The 13,320-nt window shown below is 42.9% G+C and overlaps 1 protein-coding gene across 1 annotated transcript in view; it reads left to right on the top strand.

Annotated features, from left to right (window-relative positions):
- The window catches only part of LOC110060949 (axonemal central pair apparatus protein HYDIN-like), a 60,228-nt gene that overhangs the window by 37,696 nt on the left and 9,212 nt on the right, over window positions 1-13,320 (top strand). Inside the window, exons 53-66 of the mRNA XM_089298535.1 lie at window positions 126-225; window positions 1,083-1,351; window positions 1,749-2,089; window positions 2,541-2,685; window positions 3,437-3,730; window positions 5,109-5,859; window positions 6,658-6,932; window positions 7,345-7,613; window positions 8,294-8,719; window positions 9,057-9,281; window positions 9,710-10,020; window positions 10,655-10,802; window positions 11,123-11,330; window positions 12,922-13,167. Of these exons, the coding sequence (XP_089154661.1) occupies window positions 126-225; window positions 1,083-1,351; window positions 1,749-2,089; window positions 2,541-2,685; window positions 3,437-3,730; window positions 5,109-5,859; window positions 6,658-6,932; window positions 7,345-7,613; window positions 8,294-8,719; window positions 9,057-9,281; window positions 9,710-10,020; window positions 10,655-10,802; window positions 11,123-11,330; window positions 12,922-13,167 (4,008 nt within the window). The remainder of the gene's footprint in view (window positions 1-125; window positions 226-1,082; window positions 1,352-1,748; window positions 2,090-2,540; window positions 2,686-3,436; window positions 3,731-5,108; window positions 5,860-6,657; window positions 6,933-7,344; window positions 7,614-8,293; window positions 8,720-9,056; window positions 9,282-9,709; window positions 10,021-10,654; window positions 10,803-11,122; window positions 11,331-12,921; window positions 13,168-13,320) is intronic.

Genomic DNA, 13,320 nt, shown 5'->3' with positions numbered 1-13,320 from the left:
AATTAGAGATGTGAACGGCAAGAGAAACTTTTCAGACCTCTTCTTAGTAACTTAAGTCGCTGCAGAACTGCCGTGATCTCTTTCTTTTCATTGTTTTGATGTTCTGGTATTTTACATCTTTGCAGGTGTCGGATGTGGAACAGATCATGGGTCTTGTGCAAGCAGAGAACATTCAAGTTCACGCCGAGTCTTACGACGTGGCTTTGGACATGAGCTTCCCTAAAGGTACTCGACCCTCATACCTCATTCTTTTTGTTTTATAAGTTTTTTTTAGTCAACATTCCTTTCGATTTCTTCACTTACCTTGCATTTTGGAGAATGTCCCCTCTACTTTAGTGCTCTCCAAAATTCACAAGATGTTTTTCGAAGTATTTTATTCACACAGTCACCATTCAATCACATCAAGTACAATTCTGGAACTGTTCGTAATTCTACTCGATCCTATTCTTGTATTAGCTATGGTCATAGTTTGGTCACACAGGAATTTCCGGTAATTGTTAATTCTTATCAACTGGTTCAGCTTACATCTCTGTGAAATCGCCACGCCCTATTTGTCACGCAACATGATAACAACACGTTTCCGACAGCATACCATATAGGTTATTCTTTCTGATGTTCAGTTCAATGTACACATTTCTGTAAACAACTTCCATAAAATTTAAGTTATGCTAACTCAGCGAATTTGGTGGTACATGACGACAGTGTAGCGTACTACAAAGTTGACAATTTTCGCTCTTCCCTGGATCAACCTTTGTAAAAGCATAGGAAAAGAAGGACTTGAAAGTTCAAAGGCGAAAAAAAAAAAAGATTCAGTATCGATGCATTTATCTTTGGTTGCTGAAACAAGAGGTAGCTCGTTACATTTTAAATCAGTGGTTGTTTTGAATACTTGCAGCGTTGCTTGCCTTGTCTGCGTAATTTTTTTTTTTTTCATTCAAGAAATTCCAGTCTAGATTAACTTCGTTCTCAGGGTGTTTTCATCTTCCGCCCTACCAGAGCGAGAGAGGGTGGGAAGATGAGAGGCCCTGGAAACGAGGTTGGGGCTAGGCCAGCTAAGTTCTAATACTGCTTCTTTATTGTAGGTGCCGATGGTGGTCTGGACTTTGGAGTTCTCAAAGTGTTAGACGAAACAAAGCAGACGTGTTCTCTGAAGAACAAGGGCAAGTTTGAAATCAACTTCAACTTCGCTTTTGAGGCTACAGATGGCTCGCCAGCAGATGTAGAAAAGCTGTTCACAGTGATACCAAACAGGGGTCCCTTGTTACCCACAGACCGCCCAACCCAAGTGCAGGTCATCTTCAGGTCCAAGAGCGAGATAACAATTAAGGATCAGCCAATACTGAAGTGTCAGGTAAAAACATCAACTTTCTTATTGTTTAACGTTATTGGTTATTTTTAATGACAAAGTCGCCCTGACACAATCCTCTCCTTGGACACTGTTGAGTTAACCTCCTACCACTGTCACTTTTGACTTAATTCAACTTCCAATATTGATGTTCAGCCAATGTTATTTACCTCTCTCTGAAGGTAACAAACACAAGTTTATGTCCTATGATGTCTGTTCAGTAATCAACAAGCAAACGGTTGCGATTGCCTAGCGGAAACCGAATTCGCGGGAAAGAGACCTAGTGTAGTGCCTATTTTCTCCGCATTTTGAATTCTGCATCTTGTTTCCGTTTCTTACAATCACCCCCTGTTAATACATCTTACGTGACCATTCTTGATTAGAGTTTCATTGGCTGTTTCAGATCGTAGAGCCTCACCTTAGTGAAGGCGGGGAAGTAATCGCCAGCATTCCCATCAAAATCAGCGTGCGCTCCGTGTACAGTAAATACGCGGTCTCACCGGTCAGCGACATCAACTTTGGTGCCATGCTCATCAACACCAAGAAAACCCGGGTGTTCACGATAGAGAACAAGGGGGAGTTTGACTTTCGGTACTCAGTCCTCAAGATGATCAACACGGTCTCACAGGGACGCCAGAGACTGGGACCGCCTGCGAAAAGAGCCAAGTCACGTGATGGGTCTAGTTCTGGGAGATCGCAACAGGATAAACCGGCTAAACCGAAGAGAGCGGATTCAGTTAGAGGGTATGACAAGACGTGACTTTTGTAGCTTCAACCTAAACATAATTGTCGCTTGTTATGAGCGCTGCAAGTGCTTGCAGTCTTTTATCCTTTTACCTTGTTTTGCCCTAAGAAGATTTCGGATTTGTGAAATTCGGATTATTTGCCAGCGCTCTCAAACAGCATTAAACAGGAGAGAGGAAAAAGAAATAGCCTTTGCGCTCAGTGTAGCAAACCTTTACTGAAGTGTCAAATCTGTGACGCGGGTTTTCTTCACAAGGACATATGATTCTATCCTAGGCCACACGCTCTGAAACGACAAGCAGTTACCTTTGGAGTTAGTTTTACTCTTGTCTACCGTGAACGACACTTTTTCCTGCGCTCCTTTCTTGTACTTTCTAAAATGTTGAAAGGTTTTTAAAAGTTTTAATTGAATTTATAATATGTCACTGAATCATCTATATCTTCTTCACAGAGCCGAATTAACCACTGGGGCACCAAACATTCGTCTTCAGCTTGGTATGTTTACAGTTTACCCAGCTGTTGGGAGCGTGCAGGCAGGAAGTTCCGTACAGGTTACTGTAGATATGATCGCTGAAAATCCAGGATTCTCCGAGGAGGTTAGTCGGTGGGAAATGCAAATAAAGTATAATTGAGTCTACACTACAGCTTTAAACCGCCCAATCACACAATAAGCTTCAGTATTGAAAAGGGGTTTGCAGTCATTGAAGGATTTTACTTTACTTTACTTTACTTTACTTTACGCGATCATCATCACTGTGTTCTAACGTAACCAACGAACAAGATTGTTATTCACGTAGTAGTATTGTTTTCCATTCATGTTCCTTGACTAGCTGTAAAGTTTTGGGAAAGTTGTACAACCATTTTCAGTCAAGACGTCGATGAAGGCGAGTTGGAAAGGAAACAGTATGCGTTGTCCTAAATGTAGAACGAAACCCTTCCAGTCTTCTCCGGTATTTTTGAGATTTGGTGAAACGATTTGAATGAAAAAACAAACAAACAACAAACGGCCTAGAACTCAACAAACCTCCTATTTTTTTCTGCAGCTCGCGCTGTATGTGTTTGTACTAGCCTTCTGACGTCATATTTTGCGCGAGGATGACGAAACTTTTTCGAAGTTGATTGTTTACGCAAGAAGCAAACGAAGCGTAGAAGTTAACGATCTGCATGCATGTTGCTTCCTGTTCACGCCAGAATTTCGCTCGTGATTTCGTTACAACTGTCTTTTTAGTGAAGCCGGCATTTTTAATTAGCTGCTGCATACTTGTTGGACAACAATGCACTCACAGAGTTCATCCAGTTCCATCCAGTACACAATTTTAATCTTACGTGTTATTATTTCTCTTGCAGGATATAGCCATTGACATCTCGGACCGTCCACCATCCGACCACCCACAGGGAATCCCCTACAAACTGATCGGAGAAGCGTGCATCCCGGGAATCAACACCATCGTAGACGACACCGTCGGTTCGATATTCGAAGAACACTTGATCGTCAAACAGCTGAACCTGTTCCAGTACTTGACGCACGACCTGGCGAGTGGCGCTGGGGTTTATGGAGAGGACGAGAACAAGTTTTTATTTTATAACACGATTGTTGGACGGAAAGCCAGAGCCAGGTTTAGAATCAGTAACCCAAACAAGGTATGATTATGCGCTTGTACACTCTACTCCATGGTCGCTGTTTCCTCATCATTCTTTCAGTGTAAAGACAAGTTGCTTTTGTTACGTTTAGTAGTCTATGCGTGGCTCACTAGAGAAAGAGCTTAAAACACTAGATCTTACTCTTACAAGTCACTTCAAGCTAACCACCACCTAATCAGTATCGTACTAACCACACAGCACTTAATACAACCTAACTGAGAGAGAGCTGTTTCTGTAAGTAGAAAAAGCACATAATTGCGTTCGACGAAGTGGAACGCAAACCTAATTTTGACCTATGGCTTTTCAGAGTTGGTCTGCCTGTGCACGGTTCTAGGCCGAAAAAACCACGTTCCTGTAAGGATGTAAGGACACCAAAATGGCCACCCCGCTTAATTTTTGCAGGGGCATGTCACGGCCAGTAAACTGGTACCGTTTAATGCTAAGACATGTGATAAGACATGTGGCGAACATGTGAGTATGTGAGCAGGCCATTTGAGCTCGTCTTTCCGATGGATCTTTTTTTGACTTCTTTCCATTCAGTCGCCGTACGCCTCGCTATTATGTGCTTTCAGCGTTAGATTTTGGCGAATTTAAACGCTTCGACGGTAGCGTTTATCGAAATCTGAGGGAATTGTCCTTGTTTATTAACACGACTTAGCTTTGAGATGATAACCGTGGGAACAGCTACATTTTGATTGCATTTGTTGATTAGTTCCGGTCGCGACAGATAGCTCAGTCTTTATCCGGTCGAAATTTTATTGTTTGGAATTGGTGGAAAAGTACTCTGAAGGCAAGATCCATAAGACTACTTTATTCATCAGGGGAAATACTCGAATGACCACGCGAAACGACCACGCGACTGCAAATGCTAGCTTAAAATAATGGGCGTAATTTAAATATTCTATGAAACTTGAGAGACTACAGAAATTGGCAGCGTCACGCAACGTATCAACAAATCGTGACCTGTTCACTAGCATGGACTTTGACACTATGCATATCCGACTGTAAAACCTCTGTTGCTGCTGAAAAATGTTGATTTTAGCAATAGACAAAGGTTGAAAGTCAGTTAGTGAAATCATTTATTTACGGTATATATATATTAAAGTGAGAGCGTCGAACGCACTCTCATAATCTCTGATTACTACTAGTCTGTATCTTGGCTAGGTAAAGCTATTTTAGACAACTCTTAGTTTTCGTCAAGAGCTCGAAAGTTCAAACCAATGCGCGGTTTCATTCCACTTTCAAGACGATTGAGCAGCTCACAAAATTCTTAAATTTTAACCCTTAGATTTTGATTCCAAATGAGAAAGATGTTTTCTGTAAGCAGGCATTTGACTATGGTTTAAGCACTTTTCTCACACTTGTTTAAACTACCCAGGTACCATGCGACTTGGTTCTATCCGTGAAACCGCAGTCTATGAAACCATCTGCTCGCTGGCACGATGTTTACGAGATTGAGCCTCAGCGTGCGTCGATTCCAGCGCACAGCTATGTGTACGCCTCCGTGACCTTCACTCCTCCATCCATGCAAACCTACAACGCTACGCTGGAAGCTGCTGTGGATGGAATGCCCAGCGCCATGTCGAAGTACCGCAACCTAACGTTTGACATCCAGGGCGAAGGAAACCTCCCCAGAATATCCGTGATCCGCCCCATTGTGCGCAACAAGAAAGGCGCCCCTGTCTTGCTGTTCCGGCGACTCTTATTGGGACGCACTCAAGTTCTGCCACTCTCGCTCAAAAACGAAGGCACATTGATGTCCCGAGTGAATTTCGATTTGAAAGATCCAGAAGGTGTTTACAACATTTCATGCGTCGAGGGCACGAAGACTCTGATGCCGCTGGACGAGGGCGATGATGACGCTGATCCAAAGTCGCGTGTTCACACGCTGTCTCTGGTAGTCCCCATGGGGAAGACAGCAGATTTTGCTATTGAGTTTAGCCCCTCTCTAGTGGGGCGTTTGGCAGGCGAGATCAGGCTGACAGTGGTTGATAATCCTTACGAGGAAAGTACTGTTCAGCTGATAGGAGAAGGATATGAAGATGAAGTGACTATAGATAACATAAGGTCCTTTGTAAACACTGAAGAGATGGCTGCCGCAGATGCGGAGATCGACGATAACACTCCAGGTATTCTAACGTGACGCCCTTCTTGCTCCGTTTCTTTGTTTTTGTTTCTGTAAATCAGCCCCTTGAACAAAAGAAATCGCGCTATCCAGTGGATAGTGATCTATCCGGCGGATAGGGTTAATCACCTTTCCAACTACTCGGGATAGAAGTGTAGCAGCTTTCTTGAGCTACTAATGTTTTATTATTGTAGCAGCTGTTGTTGCTCTAGGGCTAGGGCCATTGTTTCTGTTGCTTGTTCTGTTGTTTCCTTAAAGAGTATCGAGCCATTCATGTGAGACTTTACGAGAGCTGCTATATGATCCCTTAAAATGCAGTCAAATAGCTTATGGTAGTTTTATTATCCTTGGGTCGTTTGAATTTTCATACCTAAATTTTCGTAAAGAGAGAACGTTACCACACGCAACAAAATAGACTGTTTTAAAATCTCATCGTTTTTCTAAAATCAAAAGTATACTCTACACTTTCTCGGGAAAAAACCTCAACCCAAAAATAGAACAAACTGCGAAAAAAAAATATATTTTCTTGACGCCGGCTGGCACAACAAATTTGCTGCGGTTTCAAGGTGCACGACCTGATCACGTGCCAGTCGAAAGCTCAAGTTGTTGTTTCCCTAGGGAGTTAGTGAGTTTTGACTCACGAAATGTGACACGTTCTCCTCCAATCGGAAAACGTATTTTAATTGGGAAGTATAACAATCTAATTTAACCCGAACTCCATTGTTATAAACATTAAAGAGCTTGTTGTGTCTCTAACTCCCTATTGTAACAATCCTAAATTTCTTACTCTCACATTCCGCAGCATCAAGAGAAAACCACGTCAAATTTGGCGACTGTGCAGTGGGTGTGTCCAAACAGCTGTCATTCACTCTGACAAACCATTCCTCCTCGGATCCAGTCCGTTTCACGTGGTCTCCGCCGCCCGAGATCTCGTTCTCTCCGTGCACTGGTCACCTACAGCCAAACTGCGCCAAAGATGTGACAGTGACCTTCTGTTCCAAGGGGCCCAAGACTTATTCAGCATTCAACGTACCTTGTAAAGTCACCAAAATCAAGCTAGGAGAAGCACAAGACAAGGTTGGACTTCTTATACTCTAACATACGGAACATTATGAAGACGTGATTGATCATCGCCGTTATATACTGTTCAAATATATGATATTTCATATATTCACTTGTATAAGGAACATTAACATAGCACAAAGGGTGATCACATGTTTTGATTGGCTTTTGGGGTTTTTTGCTGAACGAACTAAGCCCTTTTGTATCTAACATTTTCCCCTGCCTTCAATTGAAAAGGTTGAGAAGCTGTTCACCTTTGTTGTATATATAACTTATGTAGCTGACTTATGTCACAATACTTGTCAAGATCAAACAGAATGTGCCGCCGACATTCTGACCATGAGTCAGATTTTCAAATTTATTATTAACAGTGTACAACTTACCCAAATGGTATCAAAGCAAATTTTACATCGCGCTTTTTTCGCAGGCGGTAGACTGGGACGACCGCATGCGTACTGTAAAGTGGGTAGACGTGACACCCGAGGAGGACCCTTCAACTGGCACGAGAAAGGCCCCTCGACCGGCTAAGAAGAAGATTATTGAGGTGGAAAATGAACCTCCCTACACGCCCCTGGAAAACAGCACCAAGGACGTGGAACTGCTTCTCAGCGCTGTGTGTGACTTTGCAAAGTACCGCTGCAAAATAGAGAACATTCACTTCAAAGATACAGTAATGTTTCAGTCACGAGTGTATAGGTGAGTGGGGAGTCCTCAAATGGTGTAGCCTGCGTGGCAGGCGTTTAATGGGACGGGAGAGGGGGAAACTCGAAGCGTGATCGAAGGGAGAGGGAAGGAACGCGTTCCCTTTCGTCCCCTCCGATCGCGCGTCGCTCTTCTAGTTTTCTTCTCCCCTTCCCATTTGAACGCCAGCCACTTAGGCAACAAACGGTGTCGCCGTTAAGATTAGGAAGACATGCAAAGAGATTCCCATTCTTGATGCGCAATCAGAAATAGCACATGTACCATAAATTAAAACGTTCGCAGCCAAAATACAGGTACACAACATGTTTACCCCTTTCACCGTAAAATTTTACTCCCTAGATGTTTAACGTAGTCTCACCTTTGATTTCTGCTCAGGAAATTCTAGTATGATCATTCTAATGAAAGATTATTGCGATGTGCAGTGCGGGATATAGTTTTAAGTCTGAGTGAAACCCTAGTGTGTGGCCATTCAGAAGAAAACTGTTGGTACTAGTCAGTGGATGAACTACACGAAACCTATTGTATGGGAAATACCAATTCGGAAGTTGACTACTCTAAGCAGACAATTCTTCCAGACTCCTGGTGGTCATCTGCAGTATTCTGCTTTGGTTTGCTCATCACTTTTTGACTCGTAACGTACTCTTTTTTTTTTTTTTTTTTTTTTCATTCTTCAGTTTTACATTGTCCAACAAAGGCGATGTTCAACTTGATTACCAGTGGCACTTTAGTCCATTTGAGAAACCAAAGACAGTCAGTTTGGGTGAACCGCTGGAAGTACGACCCGACAGACCCCCAAGCTCTGCGGGACAATCCAGCCGGCACACGGGTCGTCCCTCTACCTCAGCGGGGGAGTCCTCAGTACAGCCCCAAACACGTGTACCAGTGATGACCCAGCGTCCTGGGTCCTCTATGGGTGGAAGGCCTCCAAGTGCCCTGGCTCTTGCGTACGAGGCAGGTAGTGTAGTGAGTGAAGGAAGTGACGTTTTTCCTTTCGTGGTCGAGCCGGAGAGTGGAAGCATCCCTGCAGGAAAGAAGGGTAGCTTTGTCGTGAAGTTTTCACCGCTAGATGTCTCAGAGTATGAAGCTGTGCTGAACTTCAGGTAATGGGAGCTATGGTTTAAAATGATTAGTGTTTAAGACCCTGGTACTACTGTTATTTTAAGGTGTTTGAACGTGAGAGAAAGGGAATATGGGATAAGCGTATTTCAAGATATTCAAATGACCTTTTCCCATAGAGACTTATAATGTAAACAATAGAATCGTCCTATTAGAAACTTGTACTGTGCGTAACTGGTCCCGTTAAGATACTTTTAAAAGACTTTGTTTTACAAATTTGAGTTTCAAAAACCGTAGTTGCTGAAATAGAGTTGTCACATGATACTGACTTCCCCTATTATAACGTCAAACTTAGATAGTCCTCTTGTTATTCATACACAGTGCTACCAACCTCCCGCCAGACACAGTCGGCTTTTCCATTCCAGTTCGAGGGCGCAGTCTTCTTCCCTACTGTCACTTTGAGCTGGAGGAGTCAGATTACGTATCCGGTGGGAGACGAAACCCCGAGCTGAAAGGTCCGGGCGGGGCGCCCCCGGGCTCTACCCTGGATCCAAGTACCAAGGTCATTGAATTCAAATCGTGCGGAGTCAAGGTCAAGAATATCAAGTAAGTTGAGCAGGAAAGTGAAATGCGAGAAGAGGGAAACAAGCGTGTACACAAGTGCTTGTGATAGCTTGACGCTGTAAATAGCAAGCAAATTTCCTGGCGAGAAACTTCTTATCTAGTTGCTTACTTTTGTGTTTTTGCGATTCAACACCCTAACATCATTGAAACATGTTTGAAATTTGCTCCGTCTCGCGGTGCGTTTTGCTTTTGTTTCAAAACAAGTCCTGGTCCAAAATCTTTCACATGAAAGCGACCTTGATGTACATGAAAATAAATGAACTCAACCTTAAAACTCATCTTGATTTTGAGATTTTATCCCAGCAAAATCGTTTTGAAACTGAGGCAAACGACAACTTGGAAATAACCTTTTCGCACTCTGACATCAGTCAATATTACTTCATAACATGACCAATAAACTGTCCACGCAGGCGATTTAGTGTGATCAACCCCACGAACACCAACTACAGTTTTGTGTGGACCAATGAGGACACGCTGGACGGTGCTCCTCCAGAAACGGTCAACTTCCGGTGCCTGACTCCTGAGGGGAGTATACTGAGTGGCAAGAAGCATGAGATGGTGTTTGAGTACGTGTCTGACTCGCTCGACTTGGTGGAGTCGTTCTGGCGGTTCTTTGTGCCTGAATATAACATCTCCATTCCCTTTGTTATGGTTGGACACACGTTTGAGCCCGCGCTCTCCTTTGACAGATCTCATATCAACTTCAGAGAGATGTTGCTGGGTAAGACGAGACTTTGTTTTAAAATTGCATCTTTCAAAATTTAGCAAAGGTATTTAAATTCTCGTTGCGCGTGGTAAAGTCGAGAAAGCTAACCCTCAAGTGTTACTGCTCTACGCTTTCAACGACTAAGTTGTCTAACTTTTTTTTAGTATTGAAAGAGAGGAAAAATATAAAATTGTGTAGGGTATACTGCATTCGTTATTGCGTTTGGCTTTACTGTGTCCAGATTTCAAATATGAAAGGCCTTTGAGGGAGGGAGGCTTCCAATAAAGAAAGGCTTTACTAGTACTGAGCACCAAAAATAGCTTTGTGTTTGAATTTGGCATTAGTTTCTAGCACCTTTGACTACTTACTTACTGCTCCAGTATTTGGAAGATAAAAGAAAGGTCATGTTGCTGTCATCAGGCATTGTTCTCTCGAACTTTACAAAGAGTAAATCACACAAATTAATAAACAAACCACCGAAACATTCCCGTTCGTGTAACTAGAACCCCGGTGCTATAAGGTAATATGGAGGGTGCCTTACAGATATAGAACAACCATGTTTACGGTGTCCATTGATTTGAAATATATTCAAATAAGATGTGTTGTGGCGCGCAACACTCAGTAATCACCGTATATCGTTGTTTTACAGGTCACCCTGCAAAGGAAACTGTACAACTGGTGAATGAAGAGAACATTCCATTCACTTTTTCATTCAGTGAATCGTCTTGTCACACAGAAGGATATGCCTCTAGTCTGACTGTTGAACCAATGTCTGGTACTATTCAGCCGAAGGCCAGGTATGGAAATTTATCCCATCCTCTACAAAAAATCAAACAATAAACTTTTTTTCCAACTTTTTTTCACATAGAATCAAAAGCGATGAGAGATCGCCAGTTCTATGTATATTTTGGAAAGGATTGATGTCTACGAATGCGCAGTGGCAATAAAATGTGCTTATTACATGGCTCCAATGCACTAAGTAATGATTGTGTTTTAGCGATTTGGTAGGGGGCGATTTACGCTTATTTGAGAATAGTAACTGCTGATTAGCTGTTTTATGATGTTACTACAGAAACAGTTCAATCCAGATTCACTGAAGTTGTATTTATGTTTACAGACTGCCAATCGAGATCTCCTTTACAGCAACAGAACAGAAAGAGGTGAACTTCAACGTTCTTTGCCACGTGAAAAAGAAGACGTCTCCCCTGACCTTGAACGTGAAAGCAGAAGGGTACGCCATGAACGCTCAGCTGATCTGTGAAGACTCTCAGGGTACCAAGGTAGAGCTGACGTCCAAAGGCACCAACAGGATCAACCTTGGAATGGTAAGAATAACTGATAAGATTACACGTGGTGAAAGGAGGTAAAGTCAGCGTTCGAGCCAAGTGGCCCACCAGGCCGGTGCTTATCTCTGCTTTCGTTAGCACGAAGCGACTAGGAGTATTTTTACTCCCCCCCTAGATGGGATGCTAGTTTATACACCTAGGTGGAGGCGCGGTGACCTCATGGTTAGTGCGCTTGTCTCCGGATCAAACGGTCCAGGTTCGAGCCCTGACGGGAGCAGTGTTTCAGCCAGAGCGCGCCATTGCGGGAATCCCGCGTTGGAATCAGAGATGGCCCCCAGAAAAACGAAGAAAGGGCCAATTTGGCCACCGATACGGTCACCAATGTAACTAACATTTTATCCTTGGCGACCAAAATAAGGCAAAATCGCCCTATAATGCATTGCAAACCCTTGATCATTGACTATTTCATGTATGCCTAAGGACTGTTCTCTTGCAATGCACGGATCATACTAGTATCTGATTCAAAAGAAATTTATTGAGTAGAAACACTTCAAAAAGCACTTACTATTAAATTTTATCCTAGATCCTAATATACTGCTTTATTTTCCTTGGTACCCTGACGCATTTTTCCTTCTGTAGCTTTCAATTTATTGGCCCCTTTCCTAAAAAATTGGCCCCTAAAAAGGTTTTCAGGGGCCACTTTGGCCCTCAAGAAAAATTTTCTGGCTGAAACACTGCGGGAGGCATTTTGTTGTGCTCCTGGGCAAGACACTTTACTCTCACGGTGCCTCTTTCCAATCAGGATTACACATAACAACAGATAAATGACTGGTATTTATTATCAGTGAGAATGACTATCCGTGGCAAGAACGGAAGTAGATTCAATTTTGGCGAGGCTTGTTGCGAAGCTTGTGGCTGATAATTTCAAGTTTGGTTGAGCTCCCCTTGGAAGTTTGCAAAAATGTTATCATAACAGAACTACCTTGAGGAATTGCAGGGATTGTTTCCTTATATTGATACAGTTAAACAAATTAATAACTTTTAAAAACCTATTATTACTACTGTAAGGCAACTTTAAGCCGGAGAAATTTGAGGAAACAGCTTTATTTTTACGGTTAGTCCTACCGTCCACACTAACCCGTTACGAAAACGGAGCTTTAAGAAAACGCTTTTTAAACTGGAGGAATTTAAAAACGCCGGCTTTACGTTTCAGTGTGGACAGAAAGCATTTTGAAAACGGAGCTTTTCGAAAACGATGACGTCACGATGATGGTGTGATTTCCCTGCCCGAGTTTCCCTCAAACACAAATCCAAAATGGCCGCTGATTGTTGCGTTTTCAAATTTCTCCGGCGTAGTGTGGATGGAAAATATTTGATGGGTTTTCAGAGCGAAAACGCCGTTTTCAGTTTTCTCCGGCGTGTTGTGGACGGGGCTCTACTTAAGCAGCAACTCGTTATTACAACATCAATGCCAAACACTTCGATCAGTCCTGGTTAGGAAAAACTGTGTTGTGTTCATAATGAGAGGTGTCCCACAGACTACTGTATTTACAAAGTGTTCTCATATGCTCAGCTTCTTAGTCATCAAGTAGCACTTTATGGATTTCTAATTGTATTCTCTTCATTCAAGGTTGAGATCAACGAGAAAGCCACACGGCAGCTGTTTGTCATTAACTCAGGAAGGTTCAACTTCGACTTCTCTTGGGAGATTCATAATCGAACCAAGCTCAAGGGGCTCCGGGTCGCCGATGGGGAGAAGTTAGTGTCGGTGACCCCGGAGAGCGGTACGGTACCGTGCAGTACCCGTAAGAGGTGCCAGTTATCTTTCTGTCCCCCCGGAAGACTCTCTTTGGCAGGATGTGATCTGCTGTTAAAGGTATGCTCAATGTGGTTTTGTTAATTTATGTGAGCTTCCAGTAGAAATTGTTATGATCTTCGGGGTAAGCCCATCATAATTGAACTACTCTTCCGAGATCCATGCGACAAGCCGAAGGTATACTACACTGTACAGGATTGTTTGCTTGGAAAA

Source organism: Orbicella faveolata, unplaced genomic scaffold (assembly GCF_042242905.1).
Source record: "Orbicella faveolata isolate gen_17 unplaced genomic scaffold, um_ofav_v1 contig_3, whole genome shotgun sequence".
Classification (NCBI taxonomy): Eukaryota; Metazoa; Cnidaria; class Anthozoa; order Scleractinia; family Merulinidae; genus Orbicella; species Orbicella faveolata.
Note: the sequence above shows the minus strand (reverse complement) of the source record. Positions and strands in the feature narration are given on the sequence as shown.